A 26,702-nucleotide genomic window follows, 5' to 3' on the forward strand; every position below is an offset into this window, starting at 1 on the left:
AAAATGCCTGGGCTTTCTGACACTTTTTTGCTAATGTTTTTTCTGAAAAATCTTGAAAAAATCACCAAAGATAAAAATAAAAACCTCTCAATGCAGACATACTGAATGATAAACAGTCTTATACCACACGGTCTACTCTTGATGTGACAAATTACAGAATGTTCATCAATATTTAACAAAAAGGTCTTTTAAATGAATTGAGAGTTTGATAAGCCTTTATTTACTTCAAATTTTAAAAACAGTATAACGCAAGCAGAGCATTTTTTTTTCCCGCAGAGATGCTTTTCTTTTTGCATTTTGAGCGACAAAACAAGACCTTAGACAATGCATCCAAGTTTCTTTAACACGCCTGATATCAAGAGCTGGTGTATCATCTTTGACAGTTATCTCAGTCCAATTGGCAAATAATCACAGTATCTCCTATCCCTGACCAAAACCGGAAACCTGGGTACAGCGGCCCAGTAAACTGTGTCTGGTGCCGATGGATGAGGGTCGCCTTGTTGTTTGAGACGCTGTGAAAGCTCAGAATCCCCACATGCTGGTCCAGGTAAATGCCGATCCGTCTGGCCTTGGGTGCGCCCAGCATCTTTTCCTGGTTATTGTGCCAGAACGAGAAGCCGGTTCCAGACCAGTACAGTCCCCACGACAAGGCGTTATGGCCCATGCGGCTGCTGTCATCAGTAGTATCCCGCGCCATCTCCTTATAAGCTACACCAATGGTCACCTGGATGGTGGGAGAAAAAGGTAAGACATGTGAGCAGAGACAAACTAGATGCTAAGCTTTGGCTCATGAACCTAAAAGCAGCCTACTAACAGTTTGAAGGAGTCAAAACTGTGTTGGTGTAAAACCTATTTTACTACAGCAGCACATTCTGGCTATGTGGACCATTGACACTGCATGAAAACTGGAGCATGAGTGTGATGTCACCCATAGAAAATGCTTTACTTCTGGCTTCAACCTAATGAAGACACCATTAGTCAATCACCATTTTTATCATGATACAGACCCCCCCATGTTGGAGCCAGATATGTCAGTAAGCAGTGATTGGTCCTAGTTGATCTGAGACAGAATTTCTATGCAACCAGTCTCACCAATCAGAAAGGAGCTTGTTGGAAGGCCACACCCCTAAAGCAGGCTACATAAAATCTGTCAAATGTTTCGAGTGTTTGACATGAGATCACACACTTTTATTGAGGAATCAAATTGGCCAGTTTATGACTAAGATCAGAGCAAGAATGGTTATTCTGGCCAATAGAATGACTGAATAAAAGATGTTTACGAGTACTGTCTGTTTGGAATGCCAGGTGGGAGGGGACACTTTATCCAAATCTCTCCTACAGTCAACGATATGGACACACCTGATCCAGATGGTAGCTTTATCTAAATAAACCAATGATCACCGGAACCTGAAAGAATGGGGTCCAACACCGGATTCAAACCAGTTCCTAAAGATTCACCTTCTTGCCGGTCCACTCCACCTCCCAGTAGTAAGGGCTGCCTGCCAGGGGCTCTTTGCAGAAAACCTGTCTCCAGAACATGAAGCGTTCGGGATGATCTGGCGGGTTCAGGTTCTCTGCTTTCATTACGGCCTTGTGTTGGTCTATCACATGCACGTGGCGATATGATGTGTTGGGGTCAAAGGTAGGCTCGAAGCGGACTGATGGAAGAAGACGGTTTTTGATAAAGACTTTTGAAAGTGGCCAATGTTTCATGTGGTATTGTAGAGTGGAAAACTCACATTTCAGCATCTCCTCTCTCGTTTTAGGCTCTGGGTTCATGTAACCACTGGGTGCGTTCAAAGATGCTGGTTTACAAAATGAGAGTTAAAATTTTTTACATTTATACAAAATGTTAAAATGTTTCATTTTGCCTGTGCTTCTCTTTTAAAGAGTCTCCTTTAATCAAAAGGATAGTTAATACATAAAAGTAATTTTGAAATTACCTCGAGGCCGAGGAGGTGGGAAAGGTGGACATGAGGCTGAGACTGAAAACCCAAAGAAATCATTATAGAAGCAAACAAAAAGAAATTCAATCTTAACTTTTTGGACTGCACTGTGTGAACAGAGAATCTCACCTTGAAGACTTGCAGAGCGCCCCACTCTGGGCGGCTCCATCACTGAGGAGAAAACATGATTCAATGTTGTGGACTAGGGGTATAATGAATCAATTCATGTTCCTACGGACAAACCAGATCGGTCTGTCTGAGCCAAGTTGATCATGGCATCAACCTACATGTACATACATTATAAAATAGTTTCAAATGAAATAAATCAATTACAATTGATATTGGAAAATATCATTAGGATTGTGACATGGTAGTTGTGTTTCACTAAAAACGACCAATCACAGCGGACAACAAACATGTGACAAAAGCAAAAACGGATCCGTCCATCATTCCAGACAATGTGTGGACAGACTTTGAATAAAGTCATGTGACCATCCAGTGTCTAGAATGTTCTAAGAATGTTCCCTTTGGATTCTTTGGATGTGGAAAAACAACAGTGGTGAACTTTAGGAAACTAACATGTGAATGGATTTGACATTCATTCTAGTTTACTTGTTTGTTTGGACACAGATTTCATTTCCACTTGATGATCTGGAAGAAATCCAAGAATCTGGAAAACTTCACTGTTCAGTAGCAGGAATTTCTGTCTGGAAGTTTGGATGAAGAGGATCTGGATCCACTTTAGGTCAATGGGATTGTTCAAAATGAACCGTCACATCCCTTCAACCTACGCTGCACTCATTTTTGAAAGGACTTACCTTGAGGTCGTAGAGGTGGCAAAGGCGGAGGATTTGTAGCGTCTTGATAAAATACAGAGCGTGTGTGAGAAACATGTTGCTGACGGTTCTTCAGGCGAGTGTGTTATAAAGGTGAAGATGTCAAACCTGCTGCGCTTGCTGTGGCCTGGCCAAAGTAGTCTGAGTGTGCTGTTCCAGCCGCTTCAGGCGCTTCCACACCATTGGGAGTTTGAACCACAGGTTTACAATTCACTGCGAAGAAAAGGAAAAAAAAAATACTGCTTAGAAAAAACAAGCAAATGTAGACGACTTGGCAGCAGAGAAGATTTTACCTAGTGTGACGATCTTGTCAATGCTGGCTTTGGATATGTCCTGTATGGACTCCTGCAGCTCTTTGATGACTGAGCGGACGGAGGTCACAACCGCTTCCTCCTGACTCAACACCGACCCTGCTGCAACAGCCTTTTGCCCCAGCGGCTCCATAAGGAAGAAATTCTACACAAAGTTTAAAAAAACAGAAAAAGAAAGTAAATACAAAATAAGGATGAAGTGGGTTTACAGCTGCATCCTGCTTGATCCTCATTACCTTCAAGAAGCAAACATTGTCCTGCATGTCAGCCAGCCTGCTCAGTTCCTCACTCCTCCAATGAAGCTGTGCCACCTCCTGCTGGAGTCTGTGAATCTGGCCCTCCACGTCGTTTCCCAAGCTGCTTTCACGGCTACCAAGGAGCTCACTGATTTGAGCTCCGGTTTCAGTCAAGTCTTTGACCAACTCGGAGAAAACACATGAGCTCTCCCTTTCCACAGCTTGCATCATGGCCTTGGAATGCAGAAACAGCAAAAGGGTGTTGACTGAAAACATGCTAGTCTTTACTACTGGTTAAACATATCAAAACTGAACCAACCAGCCTCCACCAACCTTGTGTTGACGAGCAGCATGTGGAAGCACATTGAGATCCTTCTCCGTCTCCTGGATTCTTCTCTGCACCTCCGCCTGCATCTGAACGATCTCCTTCTGTACAAACACACACATTTCATGGTTCACAAAATAAAGAGGGAGATTTTTTTTTCATGAACAAATGAGGACTAAAGATTTTTTAAAAAGCATCTCAACTTCCGTGGAAGGGGTTTAGTTTTGCAAGTATTTCAAGTTTAGTTACAAACTCCAACAGTTATATAACAGTGAAAACATTTTTGATTCAACAGCTCACCCCCCCCCCACACACACACACACATACAAACAAACACAAACTCAACACTACACAACACGACACCAAACACATTTTGGAAATTGTCTCTCTCAATTGCTTACCTGTCTTTCTTTTCTTTCGTCTCGTGGTTTGAGCACACGGTGTCCCTTGTGTCCATACTGGCAACAGCCCTCGCAGACACACTCCCTGTCCTCACAGCAGAACAGATCCAAAGGCCGGTTGTGTTGAGGGCAGAGTTTGGCTTCCACTGGAGGAAGCTGAGGGTACGCGCTGCCCTTCCTTGGGCCCAAAGCTGGTAGGACCTCTTCATAGATAGGCATTGATGGTGGGGCTGAGGGGGCAGAGGCTGTGGAGGAGCGTTCCTTGAGGCTGTTGGTTCTCAGCTTCTCCATGGCCTCTGCCAGCACCGTGCTTCTGGCCAGAGAAGGCCGAGGGTTGAAGATCTGCCTACACTGGGGGCAGCTGTACTGACCCTTACTGAGCTCCTTGTCCCAGTGACTCTGGATGCAGGATAAGCAGTAGGAGTGTCCACATGGCAGGGTTGTAGGGTCCTTTAAGACGTCCAGGCACACTGGACAGGCGAAGCTGTCTTCTCCAGTCCAAGCTTCAGACATCTCGCAAAACGAAGAATGAGGCCGGATTTCAACAAAGCAGAGCTGAATGTGTTGATGAGCACAAACGCGGTTTCAACAGGTTATAAGTGAAGTGCTGAAACAAACCAAAAAAACTAGTAAAATCACTGAGGGACAGCAAAGCTGAAATGCCAGCTCACACCAATCACATGCTCTCAAATACTGGGAGGGGCCGGTTGAACAGGTGTGACAGGGAGTTTCTCACATGTGTAATCATCGTTCCACAGTTGTCAAAGTTTCAATTGGAGCTAATGGCGAGCTGACGTCACTATTACAAGTGAGTGACGACCTGCCAAAAACATGCAAAAACGTTGAAGTCATTGGGAAAGCCTATTTTTTACATTTCCTTAAAAAAAATTCAATTGCAGCAAACAAGACAGTCAGCTTCATATTCCTAACAGCGGAAGCTTGGGCAAATAACGTTGAGATATTTGTCTCATTCATCCTCCTCACCTCCATGTATTGGTTTATTTGCGGCACCACGTGACTAACCTGCCCGCTTCATACAGACCGACGTCCGCCTATGGGGGTGCGGGCAGCTCTGACGCACCGAACAGCATCTCACTGGTGCTGCGTTTGACAGAGTCGGAAATTAGAAATGTTAGTGGTTTTTCACCGTAGCACGTCATTCTGTCAGATGGTGAGGTAGAAAAAAACTAACCTTGTTAAATGTAAACTTTTTTTTTTACAAATATACATATTTCACATATATATTTTAAGTCAGTGAAAAAGAACTTCAGTAGGGTTTTATACATTTTTGCTATTTTTCTTAAATAAAATATATCTTTTTTCGTAGCATAAATTGAACGCAACATGTTTACTTGGAGCCGGCTAGCTAAGCGATAGATCAGGTTCTCCATCGTGAAGGTAAGTTCTTTCCCTTGACTGTAGAGTTATTCTGGTGAAACAAACACATGACTCGTTTGTGGCTTCTTTTGGGTCATGCCAGAAACGTAGTGATAACTAGCAAAGCTTGATTTCCTGACTCATATTAGCCGGTTTCTTAGTGTTTGGTTAGCTTGACAAAATTCGCATGCGCACTCGGTCACACTTTGTTATGAAAAAACATTTCAGTTGAACTGCTTGGCAAAGTGGTTATATTGGTCTAAAACACTTTTAAAAGTGACGAAGATATCCACACTTATGTATTGTATTTATAAAATATAAAGCAAATATATTGGCAATAATCAGCGGCTAGTCTGTTCTGTCAAAGTTTGCCCGACTTAGTTTCTTTAGCAACTAAATATGGAGAGTAGTAACTGGATTGTGATCATTGGTGGATATTTTCCTCTTTTTTGTTTTTAATCAGTTTAAGCTAATGCTGACATTTGCATCGACATTTAATATAAAAAAAGTAATATTTTGTTTCTTGTCAGGCAGCAAAGCTTTAGCTTTTGGCTAACCTGCTTGTCTGGAAGATGAGAACAAGAAGTTCTGTTCGTGTTCAGACTCTATCCGTCTTTTTTTAAGGATGTTTCGAAATTCCCAAGTCCAGAGGAGCTGGACGTGCTCCATCAGACCTCTGCTGCTGAGAGAACCCCCCCTTTTCTCCCTCTCTGAGCAAACAGCTTACAGACATCTTGGGGTGAGACAAGTGGAGGACAGGAGGGATCAGGAGAAAGGAGGAAAAAGTACAGATGATGGGTCGTCGTTATCCGACCGGACTTCTCACTCCTCAACCCGGCTGCCTTCACTTAGTCCCTCTTTAAGTCTTCATCTGCTCCCCCCTAAACACCACCGTTTTAACCCCGTAAGCTTTGTCTGGGAACGTTTCATCAGGAGGACTTCTTTCCAGGGCCGGAAACAGTTTTTGAGCCTCAGCCACCTTTTGCTCGGTTGCATTCATAATGCCGGGTTCAATATTTCACAATTCCATCCGCGTCCCGGACAGGAAGCTGCTTTCAGTTCTAAAGCCAGTCTGTGGATTTTAGGCCAGCTCCAAAGCAAAGCACAAGCTCTCGATTTCCACCCAACCAGAGCCGTGCACCATGCTGCCCCCCCACGCACCTGGACAGACTGTCTGTCTCCAGACAACGAAAGCCGCTGTCGACAGAACCTGCAGCCCAACTGGGATCTCTACGACACCAGCAAGGTGGGAAAAGGCCCCAGACGGGAGAAGAACCCCGATAGGTGGGCCTCCATCCTGGTGGCGCTGTGCTGCAGCGGCGGACAGCCGTCTGTCCTCTTCACTCTGCGCTCCTGCACGTTGAAGGGCAGACACAAAGGAGACGTCAGGTAAGTCTGAGGCTACAGATGAGCCTCTGTTAAAACCTGCAGTGTCTTGGAGCTGTTCTTGTTTGTTGTAGCTTTGCAGGAGGAAAGAGCGATCCGTCAGACAGAGACGTGGTGGCCACGGCGCTCCGGGAAGCCCGAGAGGAGCTCGGCATAAAGGTTCCCAGAGAAAAGGTTTGGGGGATATTGAAGCCTTTAAGAGACGCGGTGAGCTGGATGCTTTTTCATTTCTTATTTTTGGCCAATTAACTCATTTTCCTAATCAAATCTATTTTTTTTTCTTTTCTTTTTGAGAAATATTGTCACTTCCAGGATTTAATTTAATAAACTCTCTTTTTTCCATGTAAATCCCCTTTTTGTTTAATTGCAAAAACTGCATCTTATACACTTTTTATAAAATCATTTTCTCGTATTCTGAAATAAATATAGGGCAAAAAATTGTTCGAATTTTAAGTATTTTTTTTTAGGAGCTACATTGTAATAACGCCAGATGAGGCATGGACTGATATTGTTCACATAAAAACAAGACATTTTTACGTCTAAAGTTCTGCTTCAAAGCTAGATATTGGTAAATGTCAGACTGATGACACATGTGTGGAGCCACAGTGATGATGGCTGTGGGGTTCAAATATTTATCTAACACTACAAAATAACACTTGGTGTTAAAGATCCACTCCAAAGAAAATGGTGTTTTTGGTGTTTTTAATGCTCTTGTTGCATTTTCTAGATGATGGAGGACAAAGCTGAGGAAAACTAAGCTAACAATTGCATTTCTGAGTGTTTCTTTGGCTGTAGATTAGGAGCAGATTAAAAAAGTTGTTTGACAGAGATCTTAATTGTGATGTTGAAAATATGCTGCCTGGGGGGGGGGTACTCCCATAGACGTATATAAGCAGCCTAAGCCGGTGTTCTGTCACCCATAGAAAATGCCTCTGGCTCCAGCGAAATGCAGCCAATCAGGAGTAAGCTAGTTCAAAGTCCACGCCCCTTCCACTGAAAGTGGCTCAGGGTGGGGGCCAGCGGGCACCACAGGCTTTTATTGAGCCCTCAGATTGGTCTGTTTATAACTTGAATAACTTGTGATGAAGAAAAAAAGATCATGAAGACAAACTAGGATTAGCAAGAAGATGTTCAGAAAACGACATCAGAGCCAGAATGGTTACTGTGACCCACAGAATGGGTCTGTGGGGTTCTGGCTTCTTCCTGTTTGGAACATGGGAGGGGAGGGGTCCGTATGTCCAGTGATGTATACTGTCAATGGTTGCTCCACATCACCCACAATTTCTGAAGAACTACTGCCGCTCTGCAGAAACTAGGTCCTGGAAAACCACACAGATTTTAGATTTGGCTAAAAACGTCATAATCATAAGTAAAAAAAACACTGAGAATACTTTTATAATAGATCAAAAGATCGTTGGAGTGGGGACTTTTAAGGGAAAAAAGGTCTATTTATGAAGTTTGTTTTGGTCAATATGTTTTTGAAAATCAGCAAAGTTTTATCTTTTTTTGTGTTGTTTTTTTCAAATGTCCTGTTTACTTTATCCTACAATCTTCCCTGTATAAGTGTCTTGCCTCTACAGAGCAGATGCATCAAAATAGTCGGTAAGCTTGTGTTCTTGTTGTACGGCGGCCTTGTAACCGTGTGCCGTGCGCTCCTTTCCAGTCTGGGATGATGATTGTGCCGGTGCTGGCTAACCTGGGGCCTCTGGAGGAGCTGACCTTTAAGCCAAATCCAGAAGAGGTTTGTTCGCTTCTCATCTATTTCTACAAAAAAGTGCATCCCTTTGGAAAAAAGATTCCCTTTCTGCAGGCGATTGGTAAAGTTTTAGGTTTATTCATGCCTCTAAGGCATATGGTTAAAAGACGATCAGCCATTTTGGGCTCAAACAAGTATCCGAGTACTCTAATTTATGATCTTCATGAGTACAGTAGAGTAAAGGAAACTAAAGGATATGTAATCGCTTTAAATTGGTGAAATAATGTTCCATTTGAATATATAAACTCAACAAATCTACTGTCAGTAAATAGATCTTCAAAATAAAATGTTGGTGGTTTTCATTTTCAAATTAAAAGTATCAAGTGTTTTTTATAGATTTTGGGGGGAAACTGAAGTTCAGTTCACTGGAATAAGTTCTAAAAAAACTGATTTGGTTGAAATACGGCCAGTCAGAAAGAAAAAGGATGAATTACAACATGTAATAAATAGGAAATTAAGAATATTACCAAAATCTCACGATCGTCTGCTAGGATGGCGGAGAAGCCGCACCAGAAGGCCTCATCTGTCTCCTGTAACTATAGCCGGCAAACCTTTGAGGAAGACAAAGCTGTGGAGAACATTTTCAGGGTTAGTTGGAATGTGGCGCTACAGCCGGCTGGTGACCTGCAGGCTGCACGCCGCCTTCTCCCAATAGTAGCCAGGTTAGGCTCTGGCAACGCGGCGACCCTGAAAGGGACACGGCGGGTTCAGAACATGGACAATGACCCAAAACAACCGTGACGCTGGTGCTTGGTTGACTGTTGAGGTTAACTAGGAAGCTGACAGAAAAACAAATTCCATGTATTTATTTCTGAAATTTTTGTTTTGTTCTGTTGTGTTTTATTCATTTTGATCTCCTGTTCTAAATAAAAGTATAAATGATGGTGATTAAATACATTTTGATGTAATTTTCGTACATCCTTTAAAAGCATAACATTTTAAGTATTAAGCATCTGTGAATCGTTGATCTTGATTCAGGACGGACACTGTCATGTTGGAGTCCAAGTGGCTTTCATGGCTTCCATTTGGATTTTTTTCTTCTAAAAGATCACTTGTGTTTGTAGTTTTGTGAACCCAATCAAATCAAATAAGAACCTTGCTCTGTCTTCCATTTCCCCTCCAGGTGGATGAGATCTTCACCTTGTCCTTGTCGCACCTGTGCGACCCCCAGAACCGCGGCTACACACACTTCCGCACAGGTGACAAGTATGGATACACGCTCCCCGTGTTCCGTAACGGGAAGCATCGCGTGTGGGGTCTGACCGCCGTCGCCTTGGACCACACCTTAAAACTCATCGTACCGTGACGGCGTTAACACAAAGACGTGTAGATCACAGAGGGGCTCCTGACACGCCTGTGCACTTTTGCTTTGTGTAGCTACGTTATCTAAATGAAGACAAAGTATGTTGACTCTTCAAGACAAAGTGTGAAATCCCTGATCTTCTGGTGCTTAACAACCTCTATTGATAAGGATCCTGAGGTTTATGGCCAAATCTGATCTTTTCTTGATATTTCTCATTTTATTTTTTCCTTTTGCTCTGAAAACAAAAAAATAAAGTGACAGAGGCAGTTTTTGAACATACCTCTCAAGGTTTTTACAAGTCCAGTTCCTCACATCCTGATCATGTTTCTAAGTGAAATGAATGATCTTGAGTTCCTGAAGGCATCTGTGCATCAAGTTACACACCTAGCTAAGCTCACGAATGTAAGTGTAATCATGATTTAATGAAAACTGATGTAAACACTGAAGTCAAAAGGCCCATAATGATGCCGAACCATTATTTTATTTTTCCAGTGTTTTGGCTCCTCTTACAGCCTCTTTTATAGCAATCCTGTAAATAAAAGCACTGAACTGGAACTATATAACAACGTCCACTTTCAATGAAAAGTCCATGTCAATGCTGTTTTGGGCCTCCGGGTTCAAAACTGGCAAGAAATGCGCCGCTACAAAAGTTTTGAAGTCTCTTTTTCGCGACTCGGGAACTCTCATTTAGTAGTGACGTAAGGGTGGCCTCCTTTTTAATTCACAAAAGTGCCAACTTTTAGGAAATTGATCATGGAGGAGAAATGAATAATTGTCTGAACCCGGCTGGAATTCTATGACCCCAAGTCTTTCATTTATCGGAATAGAGCTGTGACAGAAAACGCCTGGAGTGAGATTCATGAGATTTGGACGTCTGACATTTTACACCTGGCCTCTCCCAACTGTAGGTGTTAGACATGCGCTAGTGTGGTAGAGACTGTCCTGTGTGTGTGCTGAACCCGTCTCATATGCCAGTGTGAACGGAGCTTTGTGGTACTTGGTCCTTGACGAAACACGTTCAAGAGGACACTTCCAATGAAAGCTCTACATACATGCACATTTTGGGCTTCTGCAGTCAAAACTCTCGTGTTCATGTCACTACACAAGTTTTCACTACCATTTTCCAGGTCATTACAAAAGGCCATTGAATGGGTGTTGCACCAGGTTGAACTGTGACCAATCAGGGACTTGGATTTGGTAGTGATGTACTTATTTGGTTTATGTGGTGAACCCAGACATGACGACGTCTGTGTTTGTTCTTCAAGTAAAGATAAACCAAGGCCACTCTCCACCAATGCAAGGACACTAGCAATGAACCCAACCGTTGTCTTTTCTCGCTCAAATCGTGAGATTTGAACCACTTCAAGGTTTTTGTTACCCAGGTCTTGTTAATCCGGTCTCTTCCAACTGTAGGTGGTGGACATGCTAGTAAACAGGTAAAAAAGAAGATCAAGAAGGCCCTCCGTGCTTGTCCAGTGTGAACACCGCGGGCTAAACACGCCAAACACCCGGTTTGAATGTAGCTTAAGACAAAAAAACGTTTCTAAAGTTGCAAAGTTGAAAAAGTAGCTGTTGCTCCACATTTCTTTCATGCGAATAAAAAAGTTCTGATACCTGCAGTTCTGTACATCTACAGTTTTTAGATTCAGACCTTTTCCAGGCTAGAAAACCAGTTTAGCATCAAACTGTCATGTTTTTTATTTTTGCTCCATTCTAATGGAAACGTCCCAAACGTGGTCGTGACCAAAGCGTCAAGGCCGTGAACACTCCATGGGGTCCTGAGAGTCGGGCAGAAGGTGGCAGTTGAAGGGCCAGCTGAAGGAGAACAGGTCCAGGGCTTGGCTGCATTGCTGCTCCGCTGAGGAGCAGACTGAGCGGCAGGGCTGCAGGACCCCCCCGTCGGGGCTGCACTGGGGGAGGAACATCCCACACACCAGCCTCTGCAGAGGCTCGAAGCACGCCAGCTCCATGAGCACCTTCAGCAGAGCAGACACAAGTTCAACGGCCGGCCTCCAAACGAGCGCTGAGGCGGGAAAATGGGGTTTTTCTGTACCCGATACTGTCGGAGGAGCGTGGCGGCTTCTCTCTGGTCAGCAATGGACAGCCAGATGTTGGGGAAGGAGGTGAGGTTGTAGCTGAGGCCCTGACACATCTCCACTTCTATGGTTTCACAAGAGGAAGCTGTTTTATAGAGAGAAATCAGTCTTTCACTTTGCTGACAGAAAGAAAAAGCATTTAGTAAAATCTTGACAGTTCATTGCTATTTTCCGAGCTTAAATTATTTCTTTTCTTCTGTCTTTGGCACTATGGTTTTGTGTTTTTTTCTTGCCATAAACAGGATCCTTCCGTTTGTGTGTCAAAGGAAAGACGATCGGCGTCGTTCTGTGATCCAGGTCAGATAAGAGACACTCACTGAAAGGCAGGTAGGTGGCATTAGTGCAGCCCTGTTCATCGGCTCCATCCGGGCAGTCGTCCCATCCGTCACACAGCCATTGATGCTGGAGGCACTCCCCCGTCCTGCAGGCATACTGGCCGGGCTCGCATGTCCCTGTGACGAACCGTGGAGGCTTTCAGATGGCCCCTTCAGATGCAAACTATCTTCTACTTTTTAGGTCAGTTAACCCTTGTGCTATCCTAGGCACTTTAACATTGGGAGTTGGGTCATCTAGACCCACTAGACAGTGCTCTGAACCTTTTTTCTTCAATGATTTGTGATCTTCACTGGTGTCCATGGATTACATGAAATCTTTCCACCTTTATCCACCTTTGTCATGGTAGGAATAACACCTCAATGTAAGGATCGGGTCATCTTGACCCCAAAGGATAGCACACGGGTTAAATGTTCATTGAAATGCTGCTAAAATGCAATATTTCTTCCTTTTGTTGCTAAAGAACCCGCTGGATGCTACAATAACTAAAAAAAATGTTGTAATGTTTTGTTTTATCTGTCAACAAGCTAATTTATGAAACTGTCAAAAGGGCCAAACAGCAGGCTGTTCACAGCTGGTTAAGGGTTTTAGTGTCACACCCTGCAGTGTTTTTCATACAGAAAATTAGTTTAGGTTAAATATATTTTTATAGAGGAAAGAACTCACTGTCTAAAATAAATACAGCCTGGTATGTCGCGTTGAAGCCGATGTCGGCCACTCCCTCATCCGCCACAAACACCACTGTCATGTGGGGGCCCGATGAGTTCAGGGCCGGCGGGAGGGTGGAGCCACAAAACCTGGAGGAAGTGACGAAGTGGTTATGGAAAATCCTGGTTTTCCAGAAACACGTTGTCCGTGCAGAGCTTGAGAGGACGGCGTCTCACCTGCCCAGCACTCTCCCAGCTCTGGTGCTGATGCTGTCGTGCACCTCTACGTAATCAAACTCACACACATTTTGAGTTTCCAGGCTGAAGCTTCTGAAGCTGAGTGTGATGATGTGATCTTCGTCCACAGATATATGCCACACACACAGCTGAAAGCAGCAGATTTCTCTCACTGTCCGCTCATTCCCAGTGATAGTTCACTTTGACTTTACCTGTTGATGGGGATAAGGGCTGGGGTGGTTGGGGCTTTCCAGATGACCATGTGGTCCAAACTTCTGGCCTCCACATTCTGGAAAGAAGCAACACTCACTGTTTCTCCTTCAGTCCAACATAAGTGTAACCCTTGTGCTATCCTAGGCACTTTAGTATTGGGAGTAGGGTCATCTAGACCCACTAGACAGTGCTCTGAACCTTTTTTCTTCAATGATTTGTGATCTTCACTGGTGTCCATGGATTACATGAAATCTTTCCACCTTTATCCACCTTTGTCATGGTAGGGAGAACACGTCAATGGAAGGGTGGGGGTCATCTAAGATAGCACAAGGGTTAACTGAAGTCAGAGGTCAAAGCCCAGCGGCACGCTCTCACCCTTGTGTCTGTTGCTGCAGTTTGCCTCGTCAGCACGGTCGTGACAGTTTGGGTGACCGTCACACACAGATGCCGGCAGGAGACAGCGACCACTGTCGCACATGAACTCCTCCCGAGAACAGCTCCCTGCAGAGGATCAAAGGATTTGCTTGCACAGCGATGCGCGATCAGGGAATGTGGTGGAACCTGCCGGGCACTGACTCTGTTCAGGCAGGATGGCTCTGTACTTCGCAGCAAAGCCAGTGCCTGCGATGCTGCCGTCAGAGCGGAAGGTGACCCACGCCGTGCTGCTGTTTGTGTTGAGGGTGGGTGGGGCAACGTTACCACAGAACCTGCAAAAAGGAGACGGATGCACCAATAGCCTGGAAGGGTTTCTTTGTCAACCGGGTCACCTGACTGACCTGGTGACCACAGTGCTCTGCTCCATCTGCTCCTGCACCTCCAGCCAGTCAAACAGACAAGGAGACGGCCCTTCCACCGTCAACGAGGAGACGTGAATCTGGATCACATACGGAGGAAGGATCCGGATCACCCATACACAGAGCAAGTTAGGGGGGTAGGAGCCAGGGTGGTTTGGGGAACTGAAACTGCCCTCAGAGGCTGTCATTACACCTCCACAACCTGAAAGGACAAACAAAATCTATCTTTTTCACATTTAAAACAAAGTAAATGCAACAGTCTTTCTTTTTGGGGGGGTGGGGTGGGGGTGGTGGGGGGTAACAGATTACCATAACTCAATTCAGTGGGGATACTGGAGGACTGTGGGGCAGCTGTGCTCGTTTCCCTTCTAATATCACGGGCTGTGGTGAAACCAGGGGACGCTTCACTTCCTGCACTCTGCAGGCCAGGGGGGCCCGTGGACGCCAACTGCTCCTCAACGCCATCTCCTGTCATCTCTATGTGAAAAACACAGAAAATGGCGGAAAATTGATATTCCCAGCACATAAAGTCTTTGCAGATTAGATCACAGATGTCCCAGCTTTACAATACATTTGGGACAACTGACTGAGGTGTGGCAGTGACTCACGTGTCAGAATGAGAACCAGGGCCAGTCCCAGTGCTGCCAGGAGGAGCAGGACTGCAGCAGAGACCAGTACCAGCCCCCAGCCACGCCCCACTTCCCGGAGACGCCGTGCACATTCGCTGAGAGGACCTGCAGCCCCCAAAACTGATGAGTTTTCACCCCAAAGTCATTTCTCCAGCGAAAATATGTATACTTACAAAGGTTTGGATGTCATTCATTGCAGTAAAGAATTTAACGGTTCACAAGATTTAAGAAAACTACATTTGAAAGTAATTTAAAAACCAGATGCATGGAACTATGAGAGATTTAAAATAAATAAATAAAAACAAGGTAATGAGTTAAAAAAAATCATATCTTGACTTGACATTTCTGTCAGTTTAGTTTCATCATTTATATTATATTTGGAGACATGTTTAAGGTCATAAAAAGAAAAGTGGCTCAAGTATAGAACCCTGTGGAACACCGTGCCAAATTCAGATTTGTGTAGAAAACATTGTGAACAAACTAGATTGTCGGATACATTTGTGAGAAATGTGACAAAAGTTCAATCCCAGAAGTGTTGAAGGAACTTTGATAGCATTTTGAGTGAAAAAAACCCAATGGTTTGACAAATATAGAAGTCAGTGGTGGCCTCCACACATGGATAAATTACAGCCTGGGTTGATTTTATTGGTTCATACACATGAGTCTGGAAAGGTCTAATCCCTAAATGCTGACAGTTTGACTCACCTGCTGCTGGTGGTTTGACAGGTTCAGGTGTGGAGAAAGATGTTCGAAGTCCCTCCACCCTCTCCTCTCCCCCTCCCTCCAGCTCAAAGGCAGGGTTACAAAACACATTCTGTGGAAACAGAACAAAAACATGGCGGGAAAGTTTAAAAAGGCAATCTATCTATTACTGTCACTTATTTATAGCATGAATTGTTTAACATTTTAAGGAAAATTGCTGCTATTTAAAAGGAAAAGCTGGAAAAACAGTTGAGTTATTTCATCAACTTAACTTTACAGTTTATTATTCTATAATTGATCAAAAATATTAACGCTGTAAAGAAATTCCAGTCTCTGTATTTGAAATTGCACTTTACTGGATTGAAAAGTTACTTTTTCCTGTTGTCTATCAGTCAGTGGAGGAAATATGAAAGAAATATCATTATAATGAGGCTATAAAAGGAATTTTGGAAGAGAAAGTCTAAACAATGACATCTTTGAATTTCTAGTCTGGCAAATCTGCTTTCAGGAGTCCTCTTCTCGCACATGTTATGTCTTCTACTGCCACCCAGAGGACAAAAAAACTACCTCTCTCTTATTTAAGCCGTCAAAACTATTTTCATTGCTTTTCACGGCCTCTATTCAGCTATGAAGCCTTCACTGTACTCCACCTTGGTGTCACTTACATCTCACATGTAAAAAAAATATTTATTTTCTTCTTCAAACATACTTTTCTGACAAATTGCCATATTGAAAGTTTTTAAGGAGACCAGCTTGTCCTTTTTGAAAGCATGTACCGGTAGATGGTTCTGGTGCTTTTATAAGTCTGAATAAAACAGAGTGATATGAAGAGAGGTGTGTGGGGAAGACGCTTCAGAATCCTCTTCAAGAGCTCATAGTGACATCCATCCCTTCTTTCCTGTTTTTGTAAAAAAAAACAACTCTTCCTTGTGCTATCCTAGGCACTTTAATGTTGGGTCATCTAGACCCACTAGACAGTGCTCTGAACCTTTTTTCTTCAATGATTTGTGATCTTCACTGGTGTCCATGGATTACATGAAATCTTTATCTCCACCTTTATCCACCTTTGTCATGGTAGGGAGAACACGTCAATGGAAGGGGGGGTCATCTAAGATAGCACAAGGATTACAACAGTACATCTAAAAAATTATTTTAACTAAAAGCAGTGTAGCGACTTTAATTGTTCAAAACCAAACATTGGCTGACACTGGGTCCAGCTATTGAATGACGCGCTCAAAAAACCATAGAGCATAACGAAGTTTGTATTTTGAAGTTTTAATAATGAAAAATGAAGGTAATTAAATTCACTTATTATATTGTGACCAAAAAAGAGAAAAAACAAGGACTCAAGAAAAAAAGCACAAAAGCGAATAATGTGTACAAAGCGTATAAAACGGTCAACACAAAATACGGCAACCCAGCTCACCCCCCCCCCCCTTCCATCTTAAAAACCACAGGTGAGTTAAAGTCAATTAATGTCACCGCCAACAAACATGTGACCCACCAGCTGATTGCCCTACTCAATAATCTATAATCCACACAAATCTATATTCATTCACCATAAAAAGACCACACTTCATTCATGGCACCTAGAAGTAGATTAGAAACAAACAAATCAATATTTAGGTTTTACCTCTTAATTTGTAACAATTTGTCAAATTTAGCATTAAATTTGGCATCACATAACATTTTCTTTCCCCTGAAAGGTACAGCAGAGAGAACTTTGTTGAAATTAGCAAAGGAATTTACCCGTTTAAGTAGACGTTGTAAATTATAACCGGTTTTGCATTTAATGAGGAGGGATCATGAGTTTCCCATCAAACAAGACTCTTATTCCCTCAGCCACGAATTAAAAAACACAGAGAAGCTTCAGAAAAGCTTGAATGTGGCCGTTAAGATGGGATTACATCAACAGACTAAAGCTTACTTCCACATCTTACCAAAGTCCACATTATTCAAAGTTCAAAGTGTTGGAATTTAGAATGTATTTGTTTACGTTCGATCGAGTAGAAGGCTGTGCTTCAACCATTTCCACTCACCTTATAAATGTCTGAGGTCTCAGTGAACACAGAGACCTGGCTGAGGTCAGACATGTCTGTGGGAAAAAGGAACTTTTTTGTCCTCAAAGACTGAAAAGTTTAGGTGAAATGATGGGAGGACATCATGAAGAAAGCCTCCTCCTGTGGGAGCGTTTCAGGATCTTCTCCTGACTCTCGTCATCGTTCTTCTGAGCCCCCATTCTTCCTCAACAGCACGGTGCTTAGAAATCCATCACCAAACAAAAAATTCCCATCAAAAGTTCAGACTCCAGCTCCAAAAGTCTCCATCTTTTCGTCCGGCGGTCGACCACCAGCAGCTCCAGACCCTTTTGAGGCCGCTAACAAAAGGGCTGCAGAAACTCCTGCTCGGTGAAGTTAAGCCAAGTCAGCTGAGAAGACTGAGCCTTGAGGACAGAAGGAGAGGGGCCAAGCTCCAGGTGGAGTTTGGGGGGGTCCGCTAAATCTCTATAAGCTTCAATAAAAACTTGCTGCAGTAATATTACATGGGAAAGGTTGGGATTTTAAAGAGCAAACAGCAGCTTCAGCCAGTGAGCCGTTTCACAAAATAAATCTGTTTGAGGCAGACTATAAAAATGATTTGGGGGCAAATTTCAAAACGTTTTACAGTCCAGAAGCTGGAACTTACTGAATGTTGGACCAAAACACAGAGGACATTCTAAGAAATAAAATAGAAACCAAAAAAGGTGGCTTTCTCAATAAATTGCTCAATCGTGTCTCTTTTTTGGAGCTGCTGTGTTAATGGGTAATCACATCAAACACGGCAGCTGGCTACAGGTCACATCAGGGACTTTTCATGTGATTGATGTTAAAAAAACAAGAAAGAATGTCTTTTGGATCGACTCTGTGGATGCTCCTCTTCTTGATCTGTGGAGGTGAGGAGCCTGTCTTGATCTTTTGATGCCTTGTGGGTGTGGGATGGGAGCGTCTGTCATCAACACTTAGCTTTTTGGTTCAAGTGTCTTTGCAGGAATCTGACTACGACCATGAATACTACGAAGAATTGGAGCCAACAAATTGCTCAGTTGAGGAGAAAATCAAAGGTGGATATGTCACGTTCTCACAGGTAAAATCTAATTACTTACTGTATTTCATAACGCTTTTATGGTTCACTGAATTCTGTCTGACCGAATATCTGAATTATTATCTGTAACAAGGTGAGGCAAATAAGCATTTCTTTATTTTACAAGTTCTCCCACTTAGTAATCATGGAGAGGTCTGACATTTTCATCTTAGGTGCATGTTCACAGTGAGAGATGTCATCTAAATAATCTGGAAATCACATTGCTTGATTTTTAAAATGATTTATTTTATACGCTACTGCTGCAAATAAATATTTGAAGACCTGAGAAAATCCATGTTAATATTTGGTACAGTATTTCCTGCAGTTTTCCACTGGTTTTTCACACACTGCCGGAGGGATTTTCACGAGCTCACCACGCCAACGCCGTTCAAAATCTACAAACCTCAAAACCAAACTTTTTTCCAAAGTGGTCCAGGACTGCTGCAGGACATAATGTCTAAGGAAACATGTTTACACAAAAATGACAGAAATCACCTACTGCAGTTTTAAACTCCAGAGTACAAGTCACAGCAGCCAAAAAATGCATAACAAAGAACAAAAAATAATAACTTCATTTGGGAAAAATGTATTTAATAAAATACGAGAACTCTTTCATCTTGAAAGGCAAATGATAATGGAATAGATAACAATCATGCAGGCTTCACCACAGTCACACACTGATGCTTATTCAGCTTCATGAAACACCACAGGATTCTAGTATGTCAGCGCAAAGGCGTGTGTCAAGGCATGGGACCCAGAGCGGTCTCCCCCATCCTGCCCTGCAGCTTTTCGCTGTTACCTTCAGGCCGTCGCTTTATTGTCCCGTCACGGAAAACAAAGAGATGCACATCGTTTACTCCTAGTGCTGTAAAGCTTCTTAATCTGAATGGCTGCACTCAGCCATAGGGAGGAAACTTACTTATAATCACCTTTTTAAGTAATTTATTATTTTATTTATGTTAATTAACTGATTATTTCATTTAGTGCTTACACAGACAACAAAATTTCAACTCTGTTCCTTAAATCCGTTGAAATCTTCATCCTCTGTGTTGCTGTCAGTAGTAAATATTGATACACACTTACAGTGCCCTCTAGTGGCTGTTGTAACAGTTGGTTATTTTGAAACATTAAATTTAAGTCGCACCTGAGTATAAGTCGCAGCCCCGGCCAAACTATGCCAAAAATCGTAATTTGTACTCCAAAAAATTCTTGAAATATTTTAAAAGCGTTATAAATTCCCTACTTCACTGCATATGTGGTCCACAGGGAGGACTGCCGGGGAGTCTGCTGACCTATCACTGCGGCCCGGGTCAGTACCCATCACCTGTTAGCTCCAGGCTCTGTGAGGATGATGGAGAGTGGACGCCCATGCGATTAGCCACTGGCAGACTAACATCAAGTGCTACTTGCAAAAGTAATGTTTTATTGTGGTAAGAGCAGATTTGTTTTTTTCGTTTACACATGGTTGTATCATCTCCTTTTGTCCATGTCCTACACAGACATCTTGTGTCCAGGTCAGCTCCAGCTGGACAACGGGGACTTTTGGCCCAGAAATCAGTGGTTCCGTGTTGGAGCAACGCAGAGCTTTACTTGCCAAGATGGGTTCAGGCTGCACGGTTCACCTGAGAGGAACTGCACGGTCTCTGGGGACTGGACAGGAAGCAGTCCAGTCTGTGACAAACATGGTGACTCCTTACAGAAAAATGTCCAACAGTGGACGTTATGTGACTCACAGACATGGCTGTTTCATTTCTCCCATTGAACATCTACACTTTCACTGCAGAGGATGACTGCGATGACCCAGGGATTCCCCCGGGGGCTGAAAGGTCAGGGGGTCAGTTTGATATCGGGGATAAGGTCACCTACCAGTGCCAGGCGGGTCTGAATCTACTTGGGTCGTCTGAGAGGGTTTGCATGGAGCAAAGGGAATGGAGCGGCTCCACGCCACGCTGTCAAGGTGTTTTACACTCAGTTGTTCTGCAGAAATGTGTTATTTCTACAAAACCAAGGTTCATTTGTATGTGTTGGTGCTGTGTCTTTCTGCAGGCCCAAACACTTTTGATTCTCCCAGCTATGTGGCTGCAGCCATGGCAGGCTCATTGGCAGGAGTGATGGATGTGGTCTCTCCAGACTTCAAAAAGCAAAGTAGGTCACAGCAGGGTTCCAAACTGTAAGAAAGTGACCCAAACAACCCAAAAAGTTCTAAAAAAGAGATGTTTTACTCTGTGTGACTTTCTGTTAGAGGAGGGAATTTCCTTTGGCCGAACCATCCGCGTGGGGGATGTCAGTCGAATGCATATTTACATTCTACTGGACACATCTGGAAGCATCAAAAAGAAAGATTTTAATCTTTCCAGGGAAGCCACTATAGCTTTGATCAAAAAGGTGACACCCCAGTCCCATTCCTTTTTTCCCTTCCCTTCTTTCTCCTTTTAACAAATGTGAAACCTAAACCTCTTCTCTACTTTTGCAGCTGGACAGTTACGACATCCAGCTGAATTTCCACATAGTGTCGTTTGCCAGTGAGGCTCAGGTCATCGTGGATATCAAAGAAACATACACAAGCAGCAACGCCGATGAGGTCATTTCATCCCTGACCGAGTTCGACTATCATAGTAGGATCAGCTTCCTTTGTCTCTGTGTCACATAATTCAGAATCTCCACTGTAATAAACAGCTAATCCCATTACTTATACGTTTCATTTCCTGGGACTATGCTTTGTTTGTTCAGGCCACGGACAAAAGACGGGCACCAACCTTTACTCAGCTCTGCAAGCTGTCAGAGAAAGGATCAGCTTCTTCAAGGAAAACAAGGGATCCGCCTTTAACGAGACGCAGAACATCATCATCATAGAAACTGATGGTGACGAAGCACACATCCACGTACAGACCCACTCAGATCATCTTTTGATCTGTTTTCAAAGCGCTCCCAGTGCTCTTTTAATTATGATTGCTTTTAGCCAAAATCCAAAAACCTATGTCGTTTTCTAGGACATAGTTTCTGCAGCCAGCTTTAGTTCATCAGAAATTCGCCTGTTGGTGCAGAGCAACCATTGACTGTATAACAGAACTGGACGTAGCCTCACCCACAGAAAATGACTTACATCCAGCTCCAAGTCAATACAGTTGCTATTTTTCCACCATAGGATTCACTGCCAAATGACAGGGAACGGTCCGAGTCCGTCCAAGTCAACGTTTCTATGGCAACTACTGTCGCCAATCATGAGCTTGTTCAAAGTCCACACCCTTTCCACTATAAGAAGCTCAGGAGAATCTGTCAATCAAATGTTCGAGGTGGGGAGGGCACCCTATGCTTTTACTGAGGCATCTGATTGGTCAGTTTCTAACTTGAATAACTTGTGATGAAGAAAAAATATCATGAAAACCAATGAGGATTGTCAAGTACATGTTAAAGAAAAGGTATCAGATCCAGAACGGTTCTTCTGACCAATACAATGACTGAGTAACGGCTGTTTATTTCTATAGACGCGTACGGGATTTTGGGTTAACCACTGGATTCTTCCAGTTTTAAATGCGGGGGGTGGGGGGTGTCACTCAGTCCAATTCTCTAATACAGTTAATGTGAGCAACCCTGTCCCCCCTCCCCTCCTAGTTGTTGAAAGCGCTCTGTTTACACGCTCTCCTGCTAGCTTACACCCCCTCAAACATCTAACCCAGTGCTTCTCAAATAGTGGGGCGCGCCCCCCGATGTGATGCCAGGGGGGCGCGCAGTAGTGGCAGTTTTAGGCACAGGTAATACGAGCAATGGCTCGGTGCAAAAGGGGGACTGCGGTAACAGCGGCTCAGTGCTTGGAAAGAAATCTGTGCCACTATTGGTTTCCTGTTGTCTGTTATACGATGGTCCTGGTGAAAACTTGATTCTGATTGGCTGCTGGGTGTACATTAAAAAGTGATAAACCACAGTGATAACGCACAGTGAAAAAAGAAGTTCCGGTCACCTAGCTTAAATGTTTCCTATCACTGCGCCGGCTTCTTTCAAACAACCTTTATCTTCATCATCTGGACAAAAACAAGCAGTAAGAGGAGAACTTTCTCTCTGAACTGATGCTTTATTCAACCCATCGGAAATATCAGCATATATATATCGCAGAATTTTGACTGCAGCGGTGGTGTGGCGCGACGAGGACTATTTGTTAAGTGGTGTGGCGCGAAGTAACAAATAGTCCGCTTTTTGTGAGAAAAGAGATCCAAATTGGAAAAAAAACAAAAATTAAGGACTAAAAACTGGTTAATAATTATTGCTTTTGGAAGTGACCATGGTATAAGTGGGTTAATGGCCTTCGAAGTATGCATTATTACTTTTTAACACACTTCGCGTCGGACGGTTCAGGCTTCCACGGCGTGCGTTATAAAGTGATAACGCACACCTCTTTATCACTTTTTAATGCACTCCGTGGAAGCCTGAACCGTCCGACGCGAAGCACGAAACGGTTGCTTCTGTCGGCCATTAACTCTTACTAATGTGACAGAGTTTGTTACAGCCTGAAACTGTGAACTGCCGTCCCTGCAGCTGCTCCTGTCTGCTGTCACATGCGTGTGTGAGAAGGAGAGGGGAGGGGTAGTGGGCTCAGGCTGCCAGGTGGAACAGCACACGGACAGCTGCCTCTATTGCCCAACACCAGGATCATCACTGCCTTTAAATGACTCAGCTCATGCTAATAATGTCATTCTTTATGAACTATTGTAGACATTTTGATGACGTGTCTTTATGTTCCATCAGTGTATTCTTTGTCTGCCTGGTGTTTAGTTGGTGTCAGTATTTGACATACAGACAGCAGGTAATGCAGGAAAACAGCTGCACTTTATGAGATCAGAAATAAACAATCCATCATTTAGAAAAAAAATCAGAACAATATTTTTATCTATTTCTTCAGACTAAAAACATTAAATCTGTTGTTGCTGCTGTGTTAATGTTCCAGATCAATTTACATGTAATATTATTTATTGATTGAATTATTTTTCTCAGCATCAAATGGTTCAGTTGGTCAAAATGTTTCTTGTTTAAATAATGACTGACAGATTTTTTATTTTCAGCACTTTAAGCTTCTTTTCTGTTTTAAACTATAACAGGGTTTCTGTGTGGCTAAATAAATGTAATATTTGTTGAAAGTGGATTTATATTGATTTTTTATTTTGTTAATGTTAGAAGATACACAACTTTTATAGATACTAACCTAATATATTGTAACCGCGGCGAGTGTGTCTGAATGGACAGAATGGAGCAGAGCAGGGGGCTTGTGACCCACCAGTGCATTTTCTACATCACAAGTACACTTTTCCTGATTCACAACTATTTGAATAAACAAATACTCAGAAATGCAGTTTTAAGCTGAATTTACTTTCTGTATCTCCTCCATCAAAAATGCCACAAGAACATGTTAAAAAACACCATCTGAGTGGGTCTATAAGCCAGCTGTGGGAAAAGAAACCCTTAGGACTTTCATCACGCTCCTCTCCATGCAGGATACTCAAACACCGGGACCAAGCCGCAGATTGCTCTGGCCCAGATTAGAGAGCTGCTGGGATACGGTAACTCACTCCAGGACCACACCAGTGAGAGGCTGCTAGGTATTCAATCAGAGTGGGATTCCATAAGCAGGATGCCAAAAGGCTGGTGCTTTGCAGATTCCCTTGACAGGTGTGTTTTCAGATGTGTACGCCTTCGGCGTCGGAGACCAAGTGAACAAGGAGGAGCTGAACTCTCTGGCCTCCAAGAAAAGCGGGGAGCAGCATGCGTTTGTGTTGAAGGGCTACGATACACTGGGAGAGGTGTTCAACAGCATCATCAGTGAGTTGATTAGGAATCTTCAACCAATAGGATCTACAAGAACACTGAAACTCCCTGTGATCATTCCAATTCCCTTTTATTTTCACACATCAGGTGACGAAAGTGTGACCATGTGTGGAATCGCTCAGGAAGAAATCTCCCAGAAATCTCAGGAAGATTGCATCAAGGCCTACACCAGACCGTGGCACGTGACTCTGACATCAGTAGGAGCTCTGCACACGCTCACTGGAAACACAGGGGAACTGCAGCCAGCTGCAGAGTAACACTTTGCCTCCTTTTACAGCCAGAGTGGGGTCTCCAGAAGTATTGTTCTGGATCCATAGTGAGCCAGAGGTGGGTGCTGACGGCTGCTCACTGCTTTAACCGATATTTTGGGGGATATATCCCAAAGCAGATCACCATAGAAGCCGGTGAGTAACAGGAAGTGATGTAAAGAATGTTCAGAACGAGGGAAGCTTTCTTATTTTAAATTAAATATCATTAAAAAAAACTTTACATTTCCAAATAGTCATTTAATTAACGTTTATCCCTGAAAATGCTTTAATATGTAGATTGTAAAACCTAAAAACATAATTTAAAAAACAAAATTAAGCTGTTTTTTATTTACAGGTGGAGAAAAATTAAATGCTGAAGAGGTGAAAATCCACCCCAACTATAACACGAATGCACTAAAACATAGAAATGTGTCTGAGTTCTATGACTATGATGTGGCTCTGGTCCTGACAACGGCGGCGATCCGTCTGTCCTGGGCAGCCAGGTGAGACTGATGATCCTGTCAAACGGCTCTGTGCTTCTGCGTTTACCAAATGTCATCCAACAGACCCATCTGCCTGCCGTGCACCATAGCCGCCTCTCGGGCCTTGAAGAGGATCAACTCCACCTGTGAGGAGCACCGTACGTGACCTCTGACCTCAAGACAAGGCTTCTTCAGAAAAACACTTCACCCTTTTTCTTAACCTGCTGCATCCCTTACGGGGTCACAGGAAGGCCAGGGCCTAACCTGGCTACTGCTGGGTGAAGCCTGGACAGGTCACCAGTCTGTGGCAGGGCTAAAAACCAGACATTTCTGCAATCATGAGTTGTTCTTACTGCTTTTCGTGGTCTTATCTAGGAGTTTTTCTGCATAAACTGACATGTGTGTGTGTGTGTGTGTGTGATCAGGGCAGGAACTGCTGGCACACAAGGAAACGACCGCCTTCTTCATCCATAAAAAGACTGAACGCAAACAAACGCATATTCACATAGACGGTCAGGTGAGGCCAGATTCATGCGCACAACCAGAAAATCTTGGCTTGAATCTGTACAGCTGACGAAGTGTGTTCCTTTAGAGGCCTGCATGTGTGGAGAAGGCCCGGCAAACACTTAAAGAGCCCACAAACGTAACCCTGGATGAGTATGTACCTGACAGATTCCTCTGCTCTGGAGGCACAGAAGGATACCAGGATGCAATCACCTGCAAAGGTAGGTGCTGCCAGCACGAAAGCCAGAACTGCTGTTGTGACGCAGAATGAAACAGTAACTGTCTCTTTTCAGGTGACTCTGGTGGATCCCTGTTTCTGCAGAAGAGAAAGCGTTACTTCCAGGTCTGCATGTTTCTTTCCATTCATAAAAACCGAATCTTGATGTGAACAGCCTGAATAAAACGACAGCTTCCTGCTTTTTTTCAGGTGGGATTGGTGAGCTGGGGCACCACGGACATCTGTGACCGTAACAACCGGGCCCACGGCAGCAACCGGCCCCCTCCAGACGCCCGAGACTTTCACATCGATCTCTTCAAGATAATGCCGTGGTTGAAAGAACATACAGGCAAGGAGATCAAGTTCCTGCCTGAGTTTGACCCTTGATGAGCCTGGGAAGATAAATCTGCTTCAGGATGGAACAGACACCGGAGCTTCTGCAACATCCAAGCAGAAACTCCTCTGTAAGAGATTTAAACATCGTCTTACTGGTCCAAAGCTGATTTGTCCATTTTAATTAGCAAACTAAAAACGAATAAAAATGTATTTTACTCTCTAAACTGAATGGCTTTTTCGATAGAATCAATAGAGAAAGAGTGTTGGTAAAGCTTTAAGCAGGCAGAGTGATGCCATGCTAGAATAAATCCTGACCAAAGCCCTCAAACCTCATCTAACCGCTTTGTTTCTGGGGCCAAGGCAAATATTTTCCTCTTAGCTTTTACTGACAGATGGTGATGGGGGGCCAATGTAAACGTTCAGCTCTGGAAAAAGGGCAGCAAACCACAGAAA

The 26,702-nt window shown here is 43.5% G+C and overlaps 4 protein-coding genes across 7 annotated transcripts; 2 read left to right on the forward strand and 2 right to left on the reverse strand.

Annotated features, from left to right (window-relative positions):
- Positions 1 to 197: 197 nt before the first annotated feature.
- On the reverse strand, positions 198 to 4,935 carry ftr86 (finTRIM family, member 86). Of its 2 annotated transcripts, XM_011483065.4 has the most exons (11): positions 4,056 to 4,935; positions 3,663 to 3,758; positions 3,330 to 3,563; positions 3,076 to 3,238; positions 2,891 to 2,995; positions 2,765 to 2,806; positions 2,076 to 2,117; positions 1,944 to 1,985; positions 1,740 to 1,805; positions 1,459 to 1,658; positions 198 to 724 (listed from the first exon to the last, which is right to left on the reverse strand). In XM_011483065.4, exons 1-11 carry the CDS (start codon positions 4,566 to 4,568, stop codon positions 389 to 391), a joined length of 1,839 nt encoding a protein of 612 aa, XP_011481367.2. In that variant the 5' UTR covers positions 4,569 to 4,935; the 3' UTR covers positions 198 to 388. The 2 variants fall into 2 exon arrangements, with proteins under 2 accessions (XP_011481367.2, XP_078785479.1); XM_078929353.1 differs by lacking the exon at positions 2,765 to 2,806.
- An 82-nt stretch (positions 4,936 to 5,017) lies between these two features.
- Positions 5,018 to 10,443, forward strand: nudt8 (nudix hydrolase 8). Of its 2 annotated transcripts, XM_004076017.5 has the most exons (6): positions 5,018 to 5,186; positions 5,383 to 5,453; positions 6,057 to 6,821; positions 6,893 to 7,025; positions 8,482 to 8,559; positions 9,698 to 10,443. In XM_004076017.5, the coding sequence occupies exons 3-6, from the start codon at positions 6,058 to 6,060 to the stop codon at positions 9,878 to 9,880; spliced, it is 1,158 nt and encodes a 385-aa protein (XP_004076065.1). In that variant the 5' UTR covers positions 5,018 to 5,186; positions 5,383 to 5,453; position 6,057; the 3' UTR covers positions 9,881 to 10,443. The 2 variants fall into 2 exon arrangements, with proteins under 2 accessions (XP_004076065.1, XP_020564204.1); XM_020708545.3 differs by lacking the exon at positions 5,018 to 5,186 and having other exon boundaries at positions 5,382 to 5,453; positions 5,963 to 6,821.
- On the reverse strand, positions 10,343 to 17,917 carry mfrp (membrane frizzled-related protein). Of its 2 annotated transcripts, none has more exons than XM_078929355.1 (13): positions 17,568 to 17,917; positions 15,532 to 15,640; positions 14,806 to 14,931; positions 14,513 to 14,674; positions 14,180 to 14,399; positions 13,980 to 14,110; positions 13,779 to 13,904; positions 13,403 to 13,479; positions 13,191 to 13,339; positions 12,973 to 13,103; positions 12,291 to 12,425; positions 11,931 to 12,058; positions 10,343 to 11,853 (listed from the first exon to the last, which is right to left on the reverse strand). In XM_078929355.1, exons 1-13 carry the CDS (start codon positions 17,619 to 17,621, stop codon positions 11,629 to 11,631), a joined length of 1,773 nt encoding a protein of 590 aa, XP_078785481.1. In that variant the 5' UTR covers positions 17,622 to 17,917; the 3' UTR covers positions 10,343 to 11,628. The 2 variants fall into 2 exon arrangements, with proteins under 2 accessions (XP_078785481.1, XP_011481366.1); XM_011483064.3 differs by having other exon boundaries at positions 14,507 to 14,674.
- A 387-nt stretch (positions 17,918 to 18,304) lies between these two features.
- On the forward strand, positions 18,305 to 26,473 carry si:ch1073-280e3.1 (complement C2). The gene is made up of 19 exons (XM_004075964.5): positions 18,305 to 18,460; positions 18,545 to 18,651; positions 19,915 to 20,062; positions 20,148 to 20,333; positions 20,432 to 20,605; positions 20,695 to 20,793; positions 20,891 to 21,033; positions 21,122 to 21,263; positions 21,379 to 21,510; positions 24,132 to 24,236; positions 24,319 to 24,456; positions 24,550 to 24,659; positions 24,740 to 24,866; positions 25,066 to 25,213; positions 25,277 to 25,350; positions 25,618 to 25,709; positions 25,785 to 25,917; positions 25,990 to 26,039; positions 26,124 to 26,473. Exons 1-19 carry the CDS (start codon positions 18,391 to 18,393, stop codon positions 26,298 to 26,300), a joined length of 2,355 nt encoding a protein of 784 aa, XP_004076012.1. The 5' UTR covers positions 18,305 to 18,390; the 3' UTR covers positions 26,301 to 26,473.
- Positions 26,474 to 26,702: the final 229 nt, after the last annotated feature.

This window comes from Oryzias latipes, chromosome 13 (assembly GCF_053564925.1).
Source record: "Oryzias latipes strain Hd-rR chromosome 13, Olatipes_Hd-rR_3.1".
Classification (NCBI taxonomy): Eukaryota; Metazoa; Chordata; class Actinopteri; order Beloniformes; family Adrianichthyidae; genus Oryzias; species Oryzias latipes.